Genomic DNA, 22,651 nt, shown 5'->3' with positions numbered 1-22,651 from the left:
TTGTCACTGGCGACACTGATTGATACTCACGGGAACATCCTAACTGACTGCCATATTTCTTCGTGTATATCACTTGAGCTATAAACATGTTACTGGTGGTTCTGTACATTCTAGTAATGGCAGTTCAAGGGAATGGACACACGGTCATCTCAGGACAACTCGTGTCCGGTGTTTTCAAAGAGACTCGCGTCCCCAGCTTCACGCTGTGTCAGTCTCTGTGCTGGTACTCCACTCCGTGCAGGGCCTACACCTGGGCTACAGGGACAGGCTTGTGTCAGCTCAGCAGAGACACCAGGAACACCTCACCTGCCTCCTTCTCTGTCAGCCGGCATCATGTATACTCGGACGCCATGGCTCCCCTGGGACTGGTATGTAGCTTTATATTTTTTATCCTATTTATTATCTAGTTTTGTCCAATTATTTTTATCATCACTTGTTTGTGTCTCAAAACATTGTTATATAAGCCTTTTATCGTAACAGATCAGCTTCTGTGCTGGGATGGTACTGATTCAGTTGAAAGAACTATATAAACTAAGTTGTATCAATAGTATCAAGCATTGACATATTTGAATAAGATTACATTAAATGGTTTTAGGCGTCAGACATTGAGTACACGAGTAGGCACGTATGATAGACTATTTTAAGAATTCGTTGATTTGATTATGTGAAAACAAAAAATGCCAACGAGCGAAAAAAATCAGCCCTAATCATTCGTTAAAACTTGTGAAAGGGGACACTTTAAGGATTATTTTGATCACAGTATGGGGCTTGGAAGGCATAGCCATTGCTCCCGATGCCACAAGGGTGAGTCACTTTGAATCATGTTTAGGCCAGTGAAAGTGGTTTGGTTGGAAATTCCAGGCCAATATGTTCAGAATTAATCCACTTCATCCTGCTCCCTCCACAAGCTTTGAAGCTTCGGCTCTCATGTTTGAAAAAAGGTTGAGAAGGTACAGCCCCGAAAACAAAACTAATATATTTAAAAAGAAAATGCTTTCATAAACATGCGTTTGACATAAACTACACAGACTATATTTAGTAAACACATTTGAAAACTCTCAACATCGCTAGGTTTATTTAATGACATTGCTTTTGGAGATGATAGATCACTGACAGGAGCTTATGCAAACTCGATGACCACAGCAATTCCCTTGCTAGGCTGACGTCACAGGTCGTTGCTACCTCCAGTGTATCTTGCAAAATCAATCACAAATTACTTCATAAGGTATTCAGACTGGTGCTGAACTCTGTGTTGTTGACATGACTTTGACTCCTAAAAACAGGCAGTTGTATTGTGAAAAACGTTGCATTATAATCGAAATATGAATATTGGATGCACCAGATCAATTCTACTTGGAGAACTGGTATAGGTGTATTGACGACTGCTGATGCTTGCCGTTCTGTGTCGAGCTTTTATTTAGTGATTTATGGGAACGTATTTTAGAACTAATTGATGGAGGCTTCCCGGACAGTGAAACATGAATACTTATGCACGACAACATGATAGTTCAATTTTTATTTACTAAAATTGTACTCAAAGACAATCGATGTTGAGGGTGAGCCTCGGTTGGACAGTTTTAGTTTCTTTCTTTCGTCAAGGTATTCACAATGCCTTTTGATATTTAATAATAATTCATGTTTTGTTGTCAGAAATTTGACCACCCCTGTGGGGGACGACCATGTTCTTTAGATGAGACGTGTGTGCCAACGAAGGCAGTCACGGGATACCTGTGTCTGCATGGAGGTAAGCGATGGTGCATTAGCAGCCAAACCTATTTTTACACAAGTCGGAGGTACGTTATTGTTTGTTTGATACCTCTAATTTGAACACCATTTGTTATTGTATAATTTTGAGGTATTATGTCAACGACGATATACTTCAAACATGAGAGGTTAAATTAGACTAACTAGACCAAAGAACAACCTCATAATATATAGTTCCCAGGTTAGTGGGCGTGGTCGGGTAGCCTAGTGGTTGAAGCGTTCGCTCGTCACGCCGAAGACCCGGGTTCGATTCCCCACATGGGTACAATGTGTGAAGCCCATTTCTGGTGTCCCCCAACGTGATATTGCTGGAGCATTGCTCAAAGCGGCGTTAAGCTTTGGCGTGTGTACATATATCTTAGTGACATAATATGATTTTAGTGTGTTTTACAGTCACTGCACGTTAGCCATGATATATTTGTTCCCTTACACACATGGAAAGAGACGCTAAACCTCTGCGAAATGTTTTTTGAATATTGTGAAACACACTTTCCGTTTGTTTGGAACTGGCCGCGGACCAGATGGTATAAGTTATATATGCTTAGATGACTCCCCATTAGGGCATACGTCATTCGTTTAAACATAAACGTTTGGCACATTCAAGGTCAAATTGTTAAACAAGCAAAATCAAAAGTACCCATACCATTGGAAAGATAACAATTTGGATTTTGTCTTTTTTGTGCACACCAAGAAGTGACAGATGTACCATCCACTGGCCAGTCTACATCACAGCTCACTGGTGCATCTACAGCTGCGTCTGCGTCTGCGTCTGCGTCTGCGTCCACTACACTAACTACTGTAGGATCCACATCTTTGACAACTGATCTGCTGACTACATCAATGAACACAGTGACAGGTTCCACAACTACTGAACGAGCTACTGCTGCAGGGCCTACCACTGTGACAACTACCACTGCAGCACCTACTACTGTGACAACTACCACTGCAGCACCTACTACTGTGACATCTACCACTGCAGCATCTACTACTGTGACAACTACCACTGCAGCACCTACTACTCTGACAACTACCACTGCAGCATCTACTACTGTGACAACTACCACTGCAGCATCTACTACTGTGACAGCTACCACTGCAGCACCTACTACTGTGACAGCTACCACTGCAGCATCTACTACTCTGACATCTACCACTGCAGCACCTACTACTGTGACAACTACCACTGCAGCACCTACTACTGTGACAACTACCACTGCAGCAACTACTACTGTGACGACTACCACTGCAGCACCTACTACTGTGACTACCACTGCCGCACCTACTACTGTGACCACTGCTAATAAACGAACTACCACTGCAGCAACTACGACTGTGACAACTACCACTGCAGCACCTACTACCGTGACGACTACCACTACAGCACCTACTACTGTGACAACTACAGCAGAACCATCTCAAGTAACCACTACAACTGCAGCAACTACTACTGTGGCCACTACAACTAGGCAAGTCAACACAGAGCAACCTACTGGAACTTCATCACGTAAGCAATGATCCTACACACGCCACACATACAACACACACACACACACACACACACACACACACACACACACACACACACACACACACACACACACACACACACACACACACACACACACACACACACACACACACACACACACACACACACACACACACACACACACACACACACACACACACACGTTGGGTTCAGCACGTTCATATCAAATTTGACCACAATTAGTCTCAGTACCCAACTCTGCGGACTTCTATTGAAGGAAAGTATGTAGCAGGGCATGGAATGGAGTCATCCCGCAGATGACATCCCTACCATGTTAGGAGGCTGCTGAGTTAAGCTCTTCCATTGTGTATGTATACAAGGCGTCCGACCTCGATGATCGAGGGTTCTAGTCCCTGTACGCCCTGATTCTGTGTCATGGTTGGTCAGCACCAGCGCTTGCCTACCACATCAAGTTCACACACGGTCATAAGCTGCGCTCAACCAAACCCATATTCTCACTCATTCAGTCTGATTTCAATGTAACAATCCATTATATATGTTACTTAAAAATTCTAACATTGTAGAAATCTATATACTTTAGAGAGAAAATACTAAAAGATGATGCACTGTTCCAGATGCCTGTGTGTCGGACGACTGTGCTGATCGCCTCGGGAGCTTTCCATCATGCGCAGGTTGCGACAAGTACGTCGAGTGCACGGTTAACGGTCTCTTTGAAAGGCTCTGTGGAGGAGGGACTGTATGGTATGATACCATCAAGCGATGCGACTTTCCACCATCACCAACATGCAATTGAAACCTGCTGCGTTAACAGACTGCCTGGGATGATTTGGTGTGCAATGTCCGTGTTAGTATACATCAACCTTGTATAGAAAGTGCGTAGGTGTTTGATTCTCACTTGCCACAAGAAGCATCACTGAACACTTTCATCAGTTTCCTCGTGTTTGCTTTGAGGATGTCAGTTTTGTTTGACAAAGTGATCAATTTGCATAATACCTGATTGATGGGACTAAACACATGAGTTATAACCTATACCTGTTGTATAATACGTGAGCACATGTATCTTGTAATTATGTAACAATGTCTTGTCACCTGTTGTGCTTTACCCGAGCACCAGTACCTTGTCACTGTTGTGTTGCACCCCCGCACCAGTACCATGTCACTGCTGTGTTGTACCTGAGCACCAGAACCATGTCACTGCTGTGTTGTACCTGAGCACCATTACCTAGTCACCTGTTGTGCTGTACCTGAGCACCATTACCTTGTCACCTGTTGTGTTTTACCTGAGCACCATTACCTTGTCACCTGGTGTGCTGTACCTGAGCACCATTACCTTGTCACCTGTTGTGTTGTACCTGAGCACCATTACCTAGTCACCTGTTGTGCTGTACCTGAGCACCATTACCTTGTCACCTGTTGTGTTTTACCTGAGCACCATTACCTTGTCACCTGTTGTGCTGTACCTGAGCACCATTACCTTGTCACCTGTTGTGTTGCACCTGAGCACCATTACCATGTCACTGCTGTGTTGTACCTGAGCACCAGTACCTTGTCACCTGTTGTGTTGTACCTGAGCACCATTACCTTGTCACCTGTTGTGTAGTACCTGAGCACCATTACCTTGTCACCTGTTGTGGTGTACCTGAGCACCAGTACCTTGTCACCTGTTGTGTAGTACCTGAGCACCATTACCATGTCACCTGTTGTGGTGTACCTGAGCACCAGTACCTTGTCACCTGTTGTGTTGTACCTGAGCACCATTACCTTGTCACCTGTTGTGTAGTACCTGAGCACCATTACCTTGTCACCTGTTGTGTTTTACCTGAGCACCAGTACCTTGTCACCTGTTGTGTTGTACCTGAGCACCATTACCTTGTCACCTGTTGTGTAGTACCTAAGCACCAGTACCTTGTCACCTGCTGTGTTGTACCTAAGCACCAGTGCCTTGTCATCTGTTGTGTTGTACCTGAGCACCATTACCTTGTCACCTGTTGTGGTGTACCTGAGCACCAGTACCTTGTCATCTGTTGTGGTGTACCTGAGCACCAGTACCTTGTCACCTGTTGTGTAGTACCTGAGCACCATTACCTTGTCACCTGTTGTGTTGTACCTGAGCACCAGTACCTTGTCATCTGTTGTGGTGTACCTGAGCACCATTACCTTGTCACCTGTTGTGTTGTACCTGAGCACCATTACCTTGTCACCTGTTGTGTTGTACCTGAGCACCAGTACCTTGTCACCTGCTGTGTTGTACCTAAGCACCAGTGCCTTGTCATCTGTTGTGTTGTACCTGAGCACCATTACCATGTCACCTGTTGTGGTGTACCTGAGCACCAGTACCTTGTCACCTGTTGTGTAGTACCTGAGCACCATTACCATGTCACCTGTTGTGTAGTACCTGAGCACCATTACCTTGTCACCTGTTGTGTTTTACCTGAGCACCAGTACCTTGTCACCTGTTGTGTTGTACCTGAGCACCATTACCTTGTCACCTGTTGTGTAGTACCTAAGCACCATTACCTTGTCACCTGTTGTGTAGTACCTAAGCACCAGTGCCTTGTCATCTGTTGTGGTGTACCTGGGCACCAGTACCTTGTCACCTGTTGTGTTGTACCTGATCATTTTTACTTTGTCACCTGCTGTGTAATAACCGAGTACCATTGCCATGTCATCCGTAGTTTTATACCCGAACACAATTGCCTTGTCACCTGTTGTATAATGCATGAGCATGATTGTCATTTGGATGTCAAGAGTTCAAACTGGAGGACATTAACTTTAGCCCGTCCACGGTATACTTAAAACCGTATATTCATCCAGCAACTACATACAATCTTAAACTACACCAATGGCTTCGAAAAAGATAACATTATTAGACACAATGTTGACCCGCATCTTCATTATTGTTTGATGCCCTGCACTGATACAGAAGATGACATATCTTGTGGCTCATCTGGAAGTGAAAGGTCGAATATATTCATGTAGGTCGTTTACAGGTAGAAATGGACAAACGCAAGCGGATTCATTCACACCTGTCAATACAATGCGGTGAATTTAAGAGACATGTCAACAATCGTGACTCTCTGCGTCATGGAGGGTGGAGATCCGTGTCACTTAATCCCCTGATTATGCACAGAAGCATAATGTGAGTGAAATAGGATGATGATGTGACTATGGTTTCAGAGGGTATTTGGATTCTGAAGATGTGACTGTATACCAGAGTAAAGAACAATGAAATTGTAACCCGAGTCAACATGGCTGTATTTTAACCGTGGCTAATAAATATATGCTCATATATGTGATTGCTTTCTTACACACCGTGATGATATTGTATTTGCTCATCAATATTTCTGTATAATGTGATACCGAATCATAATAATTTAATTCTCAAACAGCTTAAGTCTTGTTAAATGCACGATCAAAATTAACACAAAGTACATAACCAGTAAAAAGAGAGATTGCCATTGGGAAATGAAGACGTGCTGTTGGGATATGCATCATTACAATTAGCTCAAACTACGTACTACTGTCCACTGGCTACTGACTACTGAGCATTGACATCTACCCACTGTCCAATGCCTCCTGACTACTGAGCATTGACATCTACCCACTGTCCAATGTCTACTGACTACTGAGCATTGACATCTACCCACTGTCCAGTGCCTACTGACTACTGAGCATTGACATCTACCCACTGTCCAGTGCCTCCTGACTACTGAGCATTGACATCTACCCACTGTCCACTGGCTACTGACTACTGAGCACTAACATCTACCCACTGTCCAATGCCTACTGACTACTGAGCATTGACATCAACCCACTGTCCAATGTCTACTGACTACTGAGCATTGACATCTACCCACACTCCAATGCCTCCTGACTACTGAGCATTGACATCTACCCACACTCCAATGCCTCCTGACTACTGAGCACTGACATTTACCCACGCTCCAATGCCTCCTGACTACTGAGCATTGACATCTACCCACTGTCCACTGGCTACTGACTACTGAGCACTGACATCTACCCACTGTCCAATGCCTCCTGACTACTGAGCATTGACATCTACCCACTGTCCACTGGCTACTGACTACTGAGCATTGACATCTACCCACACTCCAATGCCTCCTGACTACTGAGCATTGACATCTACCCACTGTCCACTGGCTACTGACTACTGAGCATTGACATCTACCCACTGTCCAATGCATATTGACTTCTGAGCATTGACATCTACCCACTGTCCAATGCCTCCCGACTACTGAGCATTGACATCCACCCACTGTCCAATGCCTCCTGACTACTGAGCATTGACATCTACCCACTGTCCAATGCCTACTGACTACTGATCATTGACATCCACCCACTGTCCACTGGCTACTGACTACTGAGCATTGACATCTACCCACTGTCCAATGCCTACTGACTACTGAGCATTGACATCTACCCACTGTCCACTGGCTACTGACTACTGAGCACTGACATCTACCCACTGTCCAATGCCTCCTGACAACTGAGCATTGACATCTACCCACTGTCCACTGGCTACTGACTACTGAGCATTGACATCTACCCACACTCCAATGCCTCCTGACTACTGAGCATTGACATCTACCCACTGTCCACTGGCTACTGACTACTGAGCATTGACATCTACCCACTGTCCAATGCATATTGACTTCTGAGCATTGACATCTACCCACTGTCCAATGCCTCCCGACTACTGAGCATTGACATCTACCCACTGTCCAATGCCTCCTGACAACTGAGCATTGACATCTACCCACTGTCCAATGCCTACTGACTACTGATCATTGACATCCACCAACTATCCATTGCCTACTGACTACTGAGCATTGACCTCTACCCACTGTCAAATGGCTACTGACTACTTTGCATTGACATCCACCCACTGTCCAATACCTACTGACTACTGAACATTGACATCTACTCACTTTCCAATGCCTACTGACTACTTTGCATTGACATCCACCCACTGTCCAATGCCTCCTGACTACTGATCATTGACATCTACCCACTGTACAATGCCTCCTGACTACTGAGCATTGACATCTACTCACTGTCCAATGCCTACTGCTTATTTGCATTGACATCCACCCACTGTCCAATGCCTACTGACAACTGATCATTGACATCCGCCCACTGTCCAATGCCTACTGACTACTGATCATTGACATCCATCCACTGTCCAATGTCTACTGACTACTGAGCATTGACATCTACCCACTGTCCAATGCCTACTGACCACTTAGCATTGACGCCTGCCTACACTCCAATGCCTACTGTCTACTGAGCATTGACATCCACCCACTGTCTAATGCCTTCTCACTACTGAGCATTGACGCCTGCCCACTTTCCACTGACGATTGACCTGTGACCATTGACATCCGTCCACTTCCCACTGACATCATGCCACTGACTACTGTCTACTGACTATTGACATCCGCCCACTTCCTACAAACATCTGCCCACTGACCTCTTGCCACTGACTTCTGACCATTGACATCCGCCCACTGACTACTGTCTACTGACCGCTGCCCACTGACATCTGCCAACTGACTACTGTATACTGACCTCTGCCGCTGACTGTTGACTACTGACTACTGACTACTCAATACTGACCATTGACATCTGGCATTGCCGTCTGACCACTGCCAATATATCACGGACCACTGACTACTGACTACTGACATCATACCATTGACTATTGAATGCTGCTGATGACTACTGAGTATTGACCACTGGCTACTGACCACTGATTCCTGGGCATGGACTTTTGGCCACTCTCCTAGGAACTCTGACCTCAGACTACTGACATTTGATGACTGACCTCTGACCTGTGACCCCTGACCACTGACCTCTGATCCCTGACCTCTGACATTTTACGAATGACCAATGACCTCTGACCTCTGACCTTTGACCTCTGATCTCTGACTTTGACGAATGACCACTGGTTCTGACCTTTGACGTCTAACTCTTGAGCCCTGACCTTTGACTTTTGTCCACTGGCCAGCGACCATTTACTACAAACCACTGACATAACCAATGACTACCTACGACTAGCACTGACCTGTTACTTCTAACTACTGCCTATTGACCTTTGACTGACTGTCGACTATTTACCTCTGACCACTGACATTTGACCAATGACGAATGACGAATGACTATTGACCACTTGCCATTACATAATTTTGACTATTGACAACTGGCCACTGTCTACTTACTACTGACCTCTGACTACTAGATATTGATTGCTCCTGATGACTACTACTATTGACAACTGGCCACTGTCTACTTACTACTGATCTCTGACCACTGGATATTGATTGCTCCTCTTGACTTCCACTATTGACAACAGGCCACTGTCTACTTGCTACTGACCTCTGACCACTGGATATTGATTGCTCCTGATGATTACTACTATTGACAACTGGCCACTGTCTACTTACTACTGATCTCTGACCACTGGATATTGATTGCTCCTGATGACTACTACAATTGACAACTGGCCACTGTCTACTTACTACTGATTTCTGACTTGACCTCTGATTTCTGACCACTGACCACTGACCAATGGCTAAAGATTGACTACTGACTACTGACCACTGATCGCGCATCACTGACTGCTGACTACTGACATCAGGATTATGACCACCGACCTCTGACAAATGACTGTCTACTGACTGCTGAATACTGACATCAGACTGAGGACCACCGACCTCTGACAAATGACTGTCTGCTGTTTACTGAAAATTCTACCATGACACTGACGAATGCTTGATTCTGATGGGTTAAAAAGAGGTTTCCTTTTTGTTGAGGAAACGCATTGAAATATGTTAAGACTTTTCACACAAAAACGTGCGTATGAATACATCGATAGCCTACGTATCGATTCATAAAAAAATGTCTGCCAATCGATCACCCCCACATGAACTGTAAAACGTATCTTTATTTCCACCATTACACGCTGGGGTCTAATACAAGCCAGGTGTCTAATACACGCCGAGTCAGGGACTTTCGCCAAATAAATATACGGCCTGGCGTCTAGTTAGAGGAAATACGGTAGTTTGATATCGGATGTTTTTGGCGTTCTAGGCTGACTGTTTCGAAGATGACATTACATTATCACTAGGCTACCCGACAGCCCCGCATGGAATTAGAACCTTGCATCTTGAAATGTTAGTTGTGCACATGCATGTATTTGTGTTGTATACGTGCGCACATTTATCGTGAATGTCACCTGCTTTGGTTCAATGATTTAACGGTAAAGCTAAGTTTGTGGACATCTTTGACAACTGTATTGTGCCATTATACTCAGGTGTCAGAGTAAGCTATCATCCTTCAATAGGTCAAGTGTTTGATTGGAATACAAAAAACCTGTCAACCATGGAAACGTCCAGCAAGTCAGTTTTCAGACTTTAAAATGCCAGTCGTTCCAAACCTCTTTCCTATCCGGTATATATTAAAGGATAATGCCTATCACGTTGTTATGTTTTAATCACACTCAGCAACGTTACTAACTGCGTCCACCATTATCAACACACACAATACCAACAGCTGCAGGTACTGTCTTTACTGACGTCGTCTATTTCTTATGATTTCCATTTGTATGAATCCAAGTGCAGGTTTTTGTAACTTCACGTCGTACGTTAACGACTACGAAATAATTGTTATAGTTTCCAAAGCATTCTCATAGAATTGTTTTGTTGTACTAATGTTCAATGGTTGATTCGTAAGTATTTAAAATGTTATTTTAAACATAAAACGTCAACGGCAAATAATAACGTCAACGTCAGTCTCGATTATCCAGAGAAATATATTTCAATGAGCCTAAATGACATAATTATAATAGCGGTGGAAATTAAAGGAAAGACTGTTTATAGGTATGTGAGTCCATGACTCACTGTTTCCTAATAAGAACCAGATCGGATATCGTTGCCATATGATTATGGTTTGTGTTGTACGTGGAAATAATCATTTGGTACAACTTTAAATTCCTTCTCACACTGAGAAAAGTTGAGGTGCCGATGGTTCATAGTGCTCACAGTTCATGTTCAGCCGATGCACTTAGCAAATTACAGCAGGTGTTCTGCACTCAATTAACTCCCTATACAGGTGGCGGCTGTCATTTGTCGATAAGAAGGTCCTCTGCTTATTTGACACTGCAGAATCCATCAGATGAACTGTGCGGATAGAATGTTAACATTTCCCTGGCACATGCGAATATTACATTGCCGTATGAAACCTTGGAATATGCCTTTCGTAAAGAGTGTAGTTAAATTGTTGTTGCTGATTCTGTATGCCACAGTAATGGCAGTTCAAGGGAATGGACACACGGTCATCTCAGGACAACTCGTGTCCGGTGTTTTCAAAGAGACTCGCGTCCCCAGCTTCACGCTGTGTCAGTCTCTGTGCTGGTACTCCACTCCGTGCAGGGCCTACACCTGGGCTACAGGGACAGGCTTGTGTCAGCTCAGCAGAGACACCAGGAACACCTCACCTGCCTCCTTCTCTGTCAGCAGGCATCATGTATACTCGGACACTACAGCTCCTCTTGGAATGGTATGATTTGTTTAATATTCACCTGGGATCTCTTTAGATATTCTGTTCTTAAATTTGTCCCTCCTGTGTACCATCCTACTCCGAAATTATAAGGGAAGAGTCAAATTTAGGCCCATTAAGATTTTGGTGTGGTAAAATATAACATGGGTATTAAATGGTCTGGCGAAGATTTTCAATTCCTTTTCGACATTTTAAAGTTTTGAAAACCTTTCTAAGCAACTCACGAATGTTAAACTGTTTGTGCTAAGGTCCGCCCGTGTTCATTTTGTATTATGAAATGTGTCGAAACCCCTATATGTGTGTTTTAGGAGAGATATTACAAAGATCCAAAGTATAAGGTGTATATATCCATATATATCCATAGGAGGTTGGTAACTCGAAGGCTCACTCGTGACGTGACAAGCATGCAACGTCATATGACGTCTATAAAACATTGTGATACCTGTAGAGACTCGATTTGCATTATTAGTTAATTAGTGTTAGAAGAGGAATGTACTTATCTTACGTGCCCAATGGTTTTGTACACCTCGGGACAGAAGGGCAAGGCATGTACATCTTGCTAATGACGCATGTAACTAGTCTATCATTATTGAATCACAAATTGCACAGACAAATGTCCTGACGTCGATCTTTGAGAACAGCATCTTCTTTCAAACATTGGGTCTTATTGAAGCTCTTGAATTTCATTGAAGTGGTAAACGTCCAAGAACTGCATCATTTCGGGCCTTTCTCCCACCCACATTAAGCCTACACTCCGTGATATAACTGGAATACTGTTTAAAGCGGCGTTATATCAAGCCCACTTTCTCACTCGTGCATGCATGTGTCACAGGTGCATGTTCCATTGATTCTTTCTTCAAAAGAGATCCTAACAATGGCAGTTTGCATACAAGCATGACATTTGCTGCAATTTCAGTATGCTGTCATTGTCGCACTGTCGGGTTAGAGAAACTTATGCTGATAATGGACATTTTTAAAAGTGGAAAGAAAGACGAATGTAAAAAGGCAGAAATACATAAAGAAATCGATGGTAATTACTTAGGTATATTTTTTATTTTGTCTGCGTTACCTTATGATCACGTGGATGCGAATAGCAGCTGCATGTCTAACTTCAGCTGATGACGTCATCACACTTAGCTGATGAGAAAACATGGTAGTTGATGGCCATGTCGGAGCATTATGACAGTGTTATAGAAGTACTTATTCACGTCCACTGATTTACCCACCTCAACTAGAAATAAAGGAGACCAGTAGACATGGTAGTTGATGGCCATGTCGGAGCATTATGACAGTGTTATAGAAGTACTTATCCACGTCAACTGATTTACCAACCTCACATAGATATAAAGGAGACCAGAAGACATGGTAGTTCATGGCCATGTCGGAGCATTATGACAGTGTTATAGAAGTACTTATCCACATCAACTGATTTACCCACCTAAACTAGATATAAAGGCGACCAGTAGACATGGTAGTTGATGGCCATGTCGGAGCATTATGACAGTGTTATAGAAGTACTTATCCACGTCAACTGATTTACCCACCTAAACTAGATATAAAGGAGACCAGTAGACATGGTAGTTGATGGCCATGTCGGAGCATTATGACAGTGTTATAGAAGTACTTATCCATGTCCACTGATTTACCCACCTCAACTAGATATAAAGGCGACCGGTAGACATGGTAGTTGATGGCCATGTCGGAGCATTATGACAGTGTTATAGAAGGACTTATCCATGTCCACTGATTTACCCACCTCAAGTAGAAATAAAGGAGACCAGTAGACATGGTAGTTGATAGCCATGTCGGAGCATTATGACAGTGTTATAGAAGTACTTATCCACGTCCACTGATTTACCCACCTCAACTAGACATAAAGGAGACCAGTAGACATGGTAGTTGACGACCATGTCGGAGCATTATGACAGTGTTATAGAAGTACTTATCCATGTCCACTGATTTACCCACCTCAACTAGATAAAAAGGAGACCAGTAGACATGGTAGTTGATGACCATGTCGGAGCATTATGACAGTGTTATAGAAGTACTTATCCATGTCCACTGATTTACCCACCTCAAGTAGAAATAAAGGAGACCAGTAGACATGGTAGTTGATAACCATGTCGGAGCATTATGACAGTGTTATAGAAGTACTTATCCATGTCCACTGATTTACCCACCTCAATTAGAAATAAAGGAGACCAGTAGACATGGTAGTTGATGGCCATGTCGGAGCATTATGACAGTGTTATAGAAGCACTTATCCACGTCCACTGATTTACCCACCTAAACTAGATATAAAGGAGACCAGTGAGACTGCTTCATGTGTTTCATATTTAGATCTATGCACAAAGATTCAGAGTGACAAAAACTCTCCACAAGATTGTATGGCAAGAAGGATGACTTCAACTTTCCAATAGTCAACTTTCCCTTCATTTGAAGCATTATTCCAGCAGCTCCAGCCTTTGGTGTTTACATTTCACAACTTTAGAGATCCAAGATTTCAAAGAGCGTTATTCGACTCTTGCTCAGACGTTGTTTGATCAAGGCTACAACATTCAAGGCCTCGGTAAAGCTTTCGAAAAGGGTTATGGTACACATGTGGAGGACACTATCAAATTTGACGCATCAGTGACAAAAATGATGGCCGATGCAAATTCCTATTTTGACTTATACCACATGTTCCCGTGCCTTTTGAGGTGAAAAATGACTTGACTTTGCATGTGTTTTTAACGGGTGCCACTGGTGGGGCAGGATACGCTCACCTTTTCGCGAACACCTTGTATCATTACTGTTTGATACTAATTCATAAACACATGCTCGTGATATAGTCGGGATCGTACAATCAACTCTGGTTTATGCAGAGAATTCTATTGGATATGGAAAGGGTTTTGTCTCTTTCTTATCATAAATATTAAACTGAATTCTTTGGCTCATACTGTTACGAGAGAAATATAAAATATAAAAAAATGCAAAAGATGTTGCACAACATAAGTGGATTGATTCCGTCAATAGTTAGGATACAAATCTGAACACAGTCACCTATGCTCTACACCACTTTATTAAATCCTGAAACGTACATCATTTCGAGATTTCCTCCCGGATTTAACTGAATCGCCGTGATATAACTGGAATACTGTTAGCAGCGTTAATGCCAATTAACTCACTCAGGATGTAAATCAGAATACAACATAATTGTGCCATTCTAAACTGTTCTTGTTCTTTTTCATTGGATATTCTGCTAGAATTGCGTGTAATTTTGACCTTTGAAATTATTTCTGAGGGAAATTGTTATATATTCTCTTTTTGTCTAATTATCTTGTTTGATACTGCTCATGGTGTTATTTCACTGGTAAACATTAAAACCAGGAAAACTTAGACTCATAAAAATGACAGAGAAATGTGTATGATGACAGGTTATCAGGGGTAGGTTGGCCCAGGTGTGTATGGCTCAGTTTGCAACGGGGGCACGGGTGGCCCAGTCGTCTAAGGCGCCGCGATTCGCTGTGCAGAGTTGCGTCCCTTGGACACGCCAGAAACCTATGATTGTGGGTTCGAATCCCGGTTCGCCCCGATTATGTTTCTAGGTTTGTCAGCACCATACCCGTGCTCCTGGGTTTCACCGAAGTGGTAAACGTCTTAGACCTGCATCACTTCGGGCTTTCCTCCCACATTAAGCTGACACGCCGTGATATAACTGGAATAATGTTAAAAGCGGCGAAAACCCAACTCACCCACTCACTCACTCAATTTGCTACGGAGGGTTGGATAAAGTTCTGGTAGTGATGTCTGATTCCTGTATGTGTAGAATCTAATCTTGTAGCACGGAAGTTCGATTCTACTTAATGCAAACAAATGCAGTTTATATGCAATTTCTATACATGCATGATTTCATTATGACCGGGTATTGTTGAGTAAATTCGCGTAATTGTCCAGCCGAATTCCTTTACAACACACAGTAGTACATTTTGAAATTTTAAAATTTTGTAACGACGTTTGTTATACAAAGTCATATCCAGAATGTACTTGCATGTGTCGAGGTTACGATGCTAGTTTTTGCACTGAAAATACACGTTTCCTTTTGTCAGAAGAGCGCCCATCCTTGTGCAAGTCAACCGTGTTCTGTAGATGAGGTGTGTGTGCCTGTTGCTGCAGCTAGCGGGCACCTGTGTCTGGACGGAGGTAGGAACAATAGCAACGCATACGTGTAACCAGATTGTCAGGTGTGTTATACACACAAGCAGAAAGTTGTGGGTGTTGATGTGGGTGTGGATGTGGGTGTGGCGTGGGCGTGGGCGTGGGCGTGGATGTAGGTATGGGTGTGGGTGTGGGTGTGGGCGTGGATGTGGGTGTGGGTGTGGGTGTGGGTGTGGGCGTGGATGTGGGTGTGGTGTGGGCGTGGGAGTTGGCGTGGGTGTGGGTGTGGGTGTGGGTGTGGGTGTGAGTGTGGGCGTGGGCGTGGGTGAGGGTGGGTTGTGGGTGTGGGTGTGGGTGTGGGTGTGGGTGTGGGTGTGGGTGTGGGTGTGGGTGTGGGTGTGGGTGTGGGTGGTGGCATTGTCATGGCATTTGGTTGGGTGGAGTCACAGGTAGATAAATGCGTGACATTGGCTAAGGGGGTTCTAAAGTCTGATCGAGACATTACATGCATCTTTCTTTTGGGGCCTTTTCCTTAGCACAGGCACCTGAAACAGTTTTGTGCAAAATGCTCTTGAGTTCTACCGAGAGCTTTTCGGAGAATGTGAAGACTCCCCAACACTGCAGCCTTTTGTATTTCCCAGAGTGTCAGAAGGGCTGCAAACCCGGGTACCCTCCCAATGTCAGTCAACAGATTGGGAGGTACCAAACCCAATGGGGAGTCGAACAACTTTTTACTGGGGATGCAAGCGTGATATTTCGAAAAACAAGGTCTGCATATTTGCCAGGTTTTTCCTGAAACTTGTCAATCACATCCGTGTCAAAAGGGACAGAAAATTCAATGATATAACTGATTTCATTGGATGTATCAAAAAGGACAAGATCAGATTTGTTGGCCTGGATACGTCTGATACATAAACACGATGCAGTGGTCGTTCAGAAAGCCTTTCCTTGAAAAACTGAGTCTGGGCCGATTTGATATGGCACTTCGCTTGGTTGACACTCATTTCTGTACCGTCCAGCAGTACAGAACCATCAACAAAATCAACACTGACATTGAGAGTATGTCCCACATCCTTGGCTATTATTATTATTATTATTGTTATTGTTATTATTATTATTATCGTCGTCGTAGTCGTCGTCATCATCATCATCATCAACATCATCATCATCATCATTATTATTACAACAATAACAGCAATACATGCTTTTTATATATTTTCACCTTAGGTGCAATGCTCGAGCGGGATTTAAACTCACACACTGCATTTGCGCCACATAGCACCACGACATCTACCACAGAGTCTTTTATCACGAGAACTACTGAAGAAGCAACTTCTTCAACAACTACGGTTACGGTTACGGCTGTGATAGGATCTTCAACAAAAACGACGACTTCTACAACCCTCTCTCAACCATTAACAACAGTCACTGCGCCGACAACTATAACAACACCGACTCCACCTACAACTACTACAAAAACTACAGTTGCTACAACTACTCCAACGTCAACACCCACGGTAACGACACCAACTACAGCTGGGGTCACATCAACGACTATAACGGCCGCGGTAGCTACTACAGAAACGTCTACAACTACAGTTGTTGCAACTACTACCACAACAACACCTAATACACCAACTACTACAAGTACGGTTACTACAACCAATAAAGAAACCACTACTGCGACAACTTTAGCCACCCGGACCCAAGCTACAACTACAACAACAACTACAGTTGCTACAACTACTCCAACGTCAACACCAACGGTAACGACACCAACTAAAGCCTGGGTCACGTCTACGACTATAACACCTGCGGTAACTACTACAGAAACTTCTACAACTACAGTTTCTGCAACTACTACCACTGCAACAACTACTACACCAAGTACTACAAGTACGGTTGCTACAACCACTACGGAAACCACTACTGTGACGACTACTTCAACGACCACAACGACACCTACTACCGCCAACAAAAGTATGTATTTTTTGCAAAGAATTGTGTGTATATATTGATGACCGTATATGTCATAGACTAAACATTTGTATTATGCCCTTTATTTATCCATTTATTATTATTATGAATACAACTCACATAACTGATACAGTAATAACTGCGACATAACTATTTCTTTGTGGTGAGAACAAAAAACACATTTATCAATAAGGTGGATTCTTTTATCTCCAATATTACATAATAGACCGTTATTAAACTGAAATGGTGTCTATACTAGTGTAGGAGCCCACTCAATCAGGATGTGCAGGGCAAACCATTTGTACATGACTCATAAAGTCTTTTCAGATATTCATGTGAGCACTGTATTTCAGACTGCTATGTGAATGATATAGAACACCATGAGAACATGGTGTAACAGATGGTTGAGTGACTGCACACTATACTAGTATTTAAAGGACACTGTGTAACAGATAGCTGAGTGACTGCACACTCTATATTTAGAGAACACTGTGTAACACATAGCTGAGTGACTGCACACTATATATTTAGAGGACACTGTGTAACAGATGGTTGAGTGACTGCACACTATATATTTAGAGGACACTGTGTAACAGATGGTTGAGTGACTGCACACTATATATTTAGAGGACACTGTGTAACAGATAGTTGAGTGACTGCACACTATATATTTAGAGAACACTGTGTAACAGATAGCTGAGTGACTGCACACTATATATTTAGAGGACACTGTGTAACAGATAGCTGAGTGACTGCACACTATATATTTAGAGGACACTGTGTAACAGATGGTTGAATGACTGCACACTATATATTTAGAGGACACCGTGTAACAGATGGTTAAGTGACTGCACACTATATATTTAGAGGACACTGTGTAACAGATGGTTGAGTGGCTGCACACTATATATTTAGAGAACACTGTGTAACAGATCGCTGAGTGACTGCACACTATATATTTAGAGGACACTGTGTAACAGATAGTTGAGTGACTGCACACTATATATTTAGAGAACACTGTGTAACAGATAGCTGAGTGACTGCACACTATATATTTAGAGGACACTGTGTAACAGATGGTTGAATGACTGCACACTATATATTTAGAGGACACCGTGTAACAGATGGTTAAGTGACTGCACACTATATATTTAGAGGACACTGTGTAACAGATGGTTGAGTGGCTGCACACTATATATTTAGAGAACACTGTGTAACAGATCGCTGAGTGACTGCACACTATATATTTAGAGGACACTGTGTAACAGATGGTTGAATGACTGCACACTATATATTTAGAGGACACCGTGTAACAGATGGTTGAGTGACTGCACACTTTATATTTAGAGAACACCGTGTAACAGATAGCTGAGTGACTGCAGACTATATATTTAGAGGACACTGTGTAACAGATAGTTGAGTGACTGCACACTATATTAAGAGGACACTGTGTAACAAATAGCTGAGTGACTGCACACTATATATTTAGAGGACACTGTGTAACAGATGGTTGTGTGACTGCAGACTATGCTAGTATTTAGAGGACACCGTGTAACAGATAGCTGAGTGAGTGCACACTATATATTTAGAGGACACTATGTAACAGATGGTTGAGTGACTGCACACTATATATCTAGAGAACACTGCGTAACAGATGGTTGAGTGACTGCACACTATATATTTAGAGGACACTGTGTAACAGATAGCTGAGTGACTGCAGTTTATATATTTAGAGGACACTGTGTAACAGATAGTTGAGTGACTGCACACTATATATTTAGAGAACACTCTGTAACAGATAGCTGAGTGACTGCACACTATATATTTAGAGGACACTGTGTAACAAATAGCTGAGTGACTGCACACTATATTTAGAGAAAACTGTGTAACATATAGTTGAGTGACTGCACACTATACTAGTATTTAGAGGACACGGTGAAACAGATAGCTGAGTGACTGCAAACTATATATTTAGAGGACACTGTGTAACAGATAGTTGAGTGACTGCACACTATATATTTAGAGGACACTGTGTAACAGATGGTTGAGTGACTGCACACTATATATTTAGAGAACACTGTGTTACAGATAGCTGAGTGACTGCACACTATATATTTAGAGGACACTGTGTAACAGATGGTTGAGTGACTGCACACTATATATTTAGGGGACACTGTGTAACAGATAGCTGAGTGACTGCACACTATATATTTAGAGGACACTGTGTAACAGATGGTTGAGTGACTGCACACTATATATTTAGAGGACACTGTGTAACAGATGGTTGAGTGACTGCACACTATATATTTAGAGGACATGTATAACAGATGGTTGAGTGACTGCACACTATATATTTAGAGGACACCGTGTAACAGATAGCTGAGTGACTGCACACTATATATTTAGAGGACACTGTGTAACAGATGGTTGAGTAACTGCACACTATATATTTAGAGGACCCTGTGTTACAGATAGCTGAGTGACTGCAGACTATATTTAGAGAAAACTGTGTAACAGATAGCTGAGTGACTGCACACTATATTTAGAGAAAACTGTGTAACATATAGTTGAGTGACTGCACACTATACTAGTATTTAGAGGACACGGTGAAACAGATAGCTGAGTGACTGCAGACTATATTTAGAGAACACTGTGTAACAGATAGCTGAGTGACTGCACACTATATTCAGAGAACACTGTGTAACAGATAGCTGAGTGACTGGACACTATATTTAGAGAACACTGTGTAACAGATAGCTGAGTGACAGCACACTATATTTAGAGAACAATGTGTAACAGACAGCTGAGTGACTGCACACTATATTTAGAGAACATGGTGTAACAGATAGCTGAGTGACTGCACACTATATTAAGAGAACACTGTGTAACAGATAGCTGAGTGAATGCAGACTATATTTAGAGAACACTGTGTAACAGATAGCTGAGTGACTGCACACTATATTTAGAGGACACTGTGTAACAGATAGCTGAGTGACTGCACACTATATTTAGAGAACACCGTGTAACAGATAGCTGAGTGACTGCACACTATATTTAGAGGACACTGTGTAACAGATGGTTGAGTGACTGCACACTATACTAGTATTTAAAGGACACTGTGTAACAGATAGCTGAGTGACTGCACACTCTATATTTAGAGGACACTGTGTAACAGATTGTTGAGTGACTGCACACTTTATATTTAGAGGACACTGTGTAACAGATGGTTGAGTGACTGCACACTATATATTTAGAGGACACTGTGTAACAGATAGCTGAGTGACTGCATACTATATTAAGAGAACACTGTGTAACAGATAGCTGAGTGACTGCACACTATATTTAGAGAACACTGTGTAACAGATAGCTGAGTGACTGCACACTATATTTAGAGAACAATGTGCAACAGACAGCTGAGTGACTGCACACTATATTTAGAGAACACTGTGTAACAGATAGCTGAGTGACTGCACACTTTATTTAGAGAACACTGTGTAACAGATAGCTGAGTGACTGCACACTATATTTAGAGAAAACTGTGTAACATATAGTTGAGTGACTGCAGACTCTGCTAGTATTTAGAGAACACTGTGTAACAGATAGCTGAGTGACTGCACACTATATTTAGAGAACACTGTGTAACAGACAGCTGACTGCACGTGACAGCACACTATACTAGTATTATTTACGCTATGTATCAGATGGTTGCGTGTGTGTAAACTACATTTAGAGAATTCTGTGTTTCAGATAGCTGTGTGGACAATTGTGAGGGCCTCAGTGATAAATACCCGCACTGCAGTGGCTGCAACATGTACGTGGTCTGCGCCGTCACCGGTAAAGTGGAAATGACGTGTGCAGGATCATTGGAATGGAACAATGACATTAAGACGTGTGTTTTCCCGCCATCGCCAACATGCACTTAGAGTCTGGCTTACACTAAACATGGCATGTACTACATCATGCCAACGCTACGCATGGCACCTGCTACATCAGGCCTAAACTACACATGGCATCTGCTACATCAGGCCTACACTGCACATGACATCTGCTACATCAGGCCTATACTACATATAGCATCTGCTACATCAGGCCAACACTACACATGACACCTGCTACATCAGGCCTACACCTCACATGTTACCAGCTACATCAGGCCTACACTACACATGGCACCTGCTACATCAGGCCTACACTACATATGGCATTTGCTACATCAGGCCTATACTACACATGGTTCTTGCTACATCAGGCCTGCACTACACATGGTTCCTGCTACATCAGGCCTACACTAGACATGGCACCTGCTACATCAGGCCTGCACTACACATGGTTCCTGCTACATCAGGCCTACACTACATATGGCACCTGCTACATCAGGCCTACACTACACATGGCACCTGCTACATCAGGCCTGCACTACACATGGTTCCTGCTACATCAGGCCTACACCTCACATGTTACCAGCTACAGCAGGCCTACACTACACATGGCACCTGCTACATCAGGCCTGCACTACACATGGTTCCTGTTACATCAGGCCTACACTACAGATTGTACCTGCTACATCAAGCCTACGCTACATATAGCATCTGCTACATCAGGCCTATACTACACATGGTATCTGCTACATCAGGCCTACACTACACATGGTCCCTGCTACAGCACGCCAACACTACACATTGCATC

The 22,651-nt window shown here is 43.0% G+C and overlaps 1 protein-coding gene across 4 annotated transcripts; it reads left to right on the top strand.

The window, feature by feature from the left end:
• Positions 1-15: 15 nt before the first annotated feature.
• On the top strand, positions 16-21,889 carry LOC124123920 (salivary glue protein Sgs-3-like). Of its 4 annotated transcripts, none has more exons than XM_048390151.1 (4): positions 16-368; positions 15,943-16,033; positions 17,216-17,968; positions 21,713-21,889. In XM_048390151.1, exons 1-4 carry the CDS (start codon positions 87-89, stop codon positions 21,886-21,888), a joined length of 1,302 nt encoding a protein of 433 aa, XP_048246108.1. In that variant the 5' UTR covers positions 16-86; the 3' UTR covers position 21,889. The 4 variants fall into 4 exon arrangements, with proteins under 4 accessions (XP_048246108.1, XP_048246107.1, XP_048246106.1 ...); XM_048390150.1 differs by having other exon boundaries at positions 15,940-16,033; XM_048390149.1 differs by lacking the exons at positions 15,943-16,033; positions 17,216-17,968; positions 21,713-21,889 and adding exons at positions 1,651-1,744; positions 2,456-3,268; positions 3,889-4,559.
• Positions 21,890-22,651: the final 762 nt, after the last annotated feature.

The sequence above is a fragment of the Haliotis rufescens genome, unplaced genomic scaffold, assembly GCF_023055435.1.
Source record: "Haliotis rufescens isolate VD_foot unplaced genomic scaffold, xgHalRufe1.0.p SCAF_84, whole genome shotgun sequence".
NCBI lineage: Eukaryota > Metazoa > Mollusca > Gastropoda > Lepetellida > Haliotidae > Haliotis > Haliotis rufescens.
This window is presented reverse-complemented; position numbering and strand designations above follow the sequence as displayed.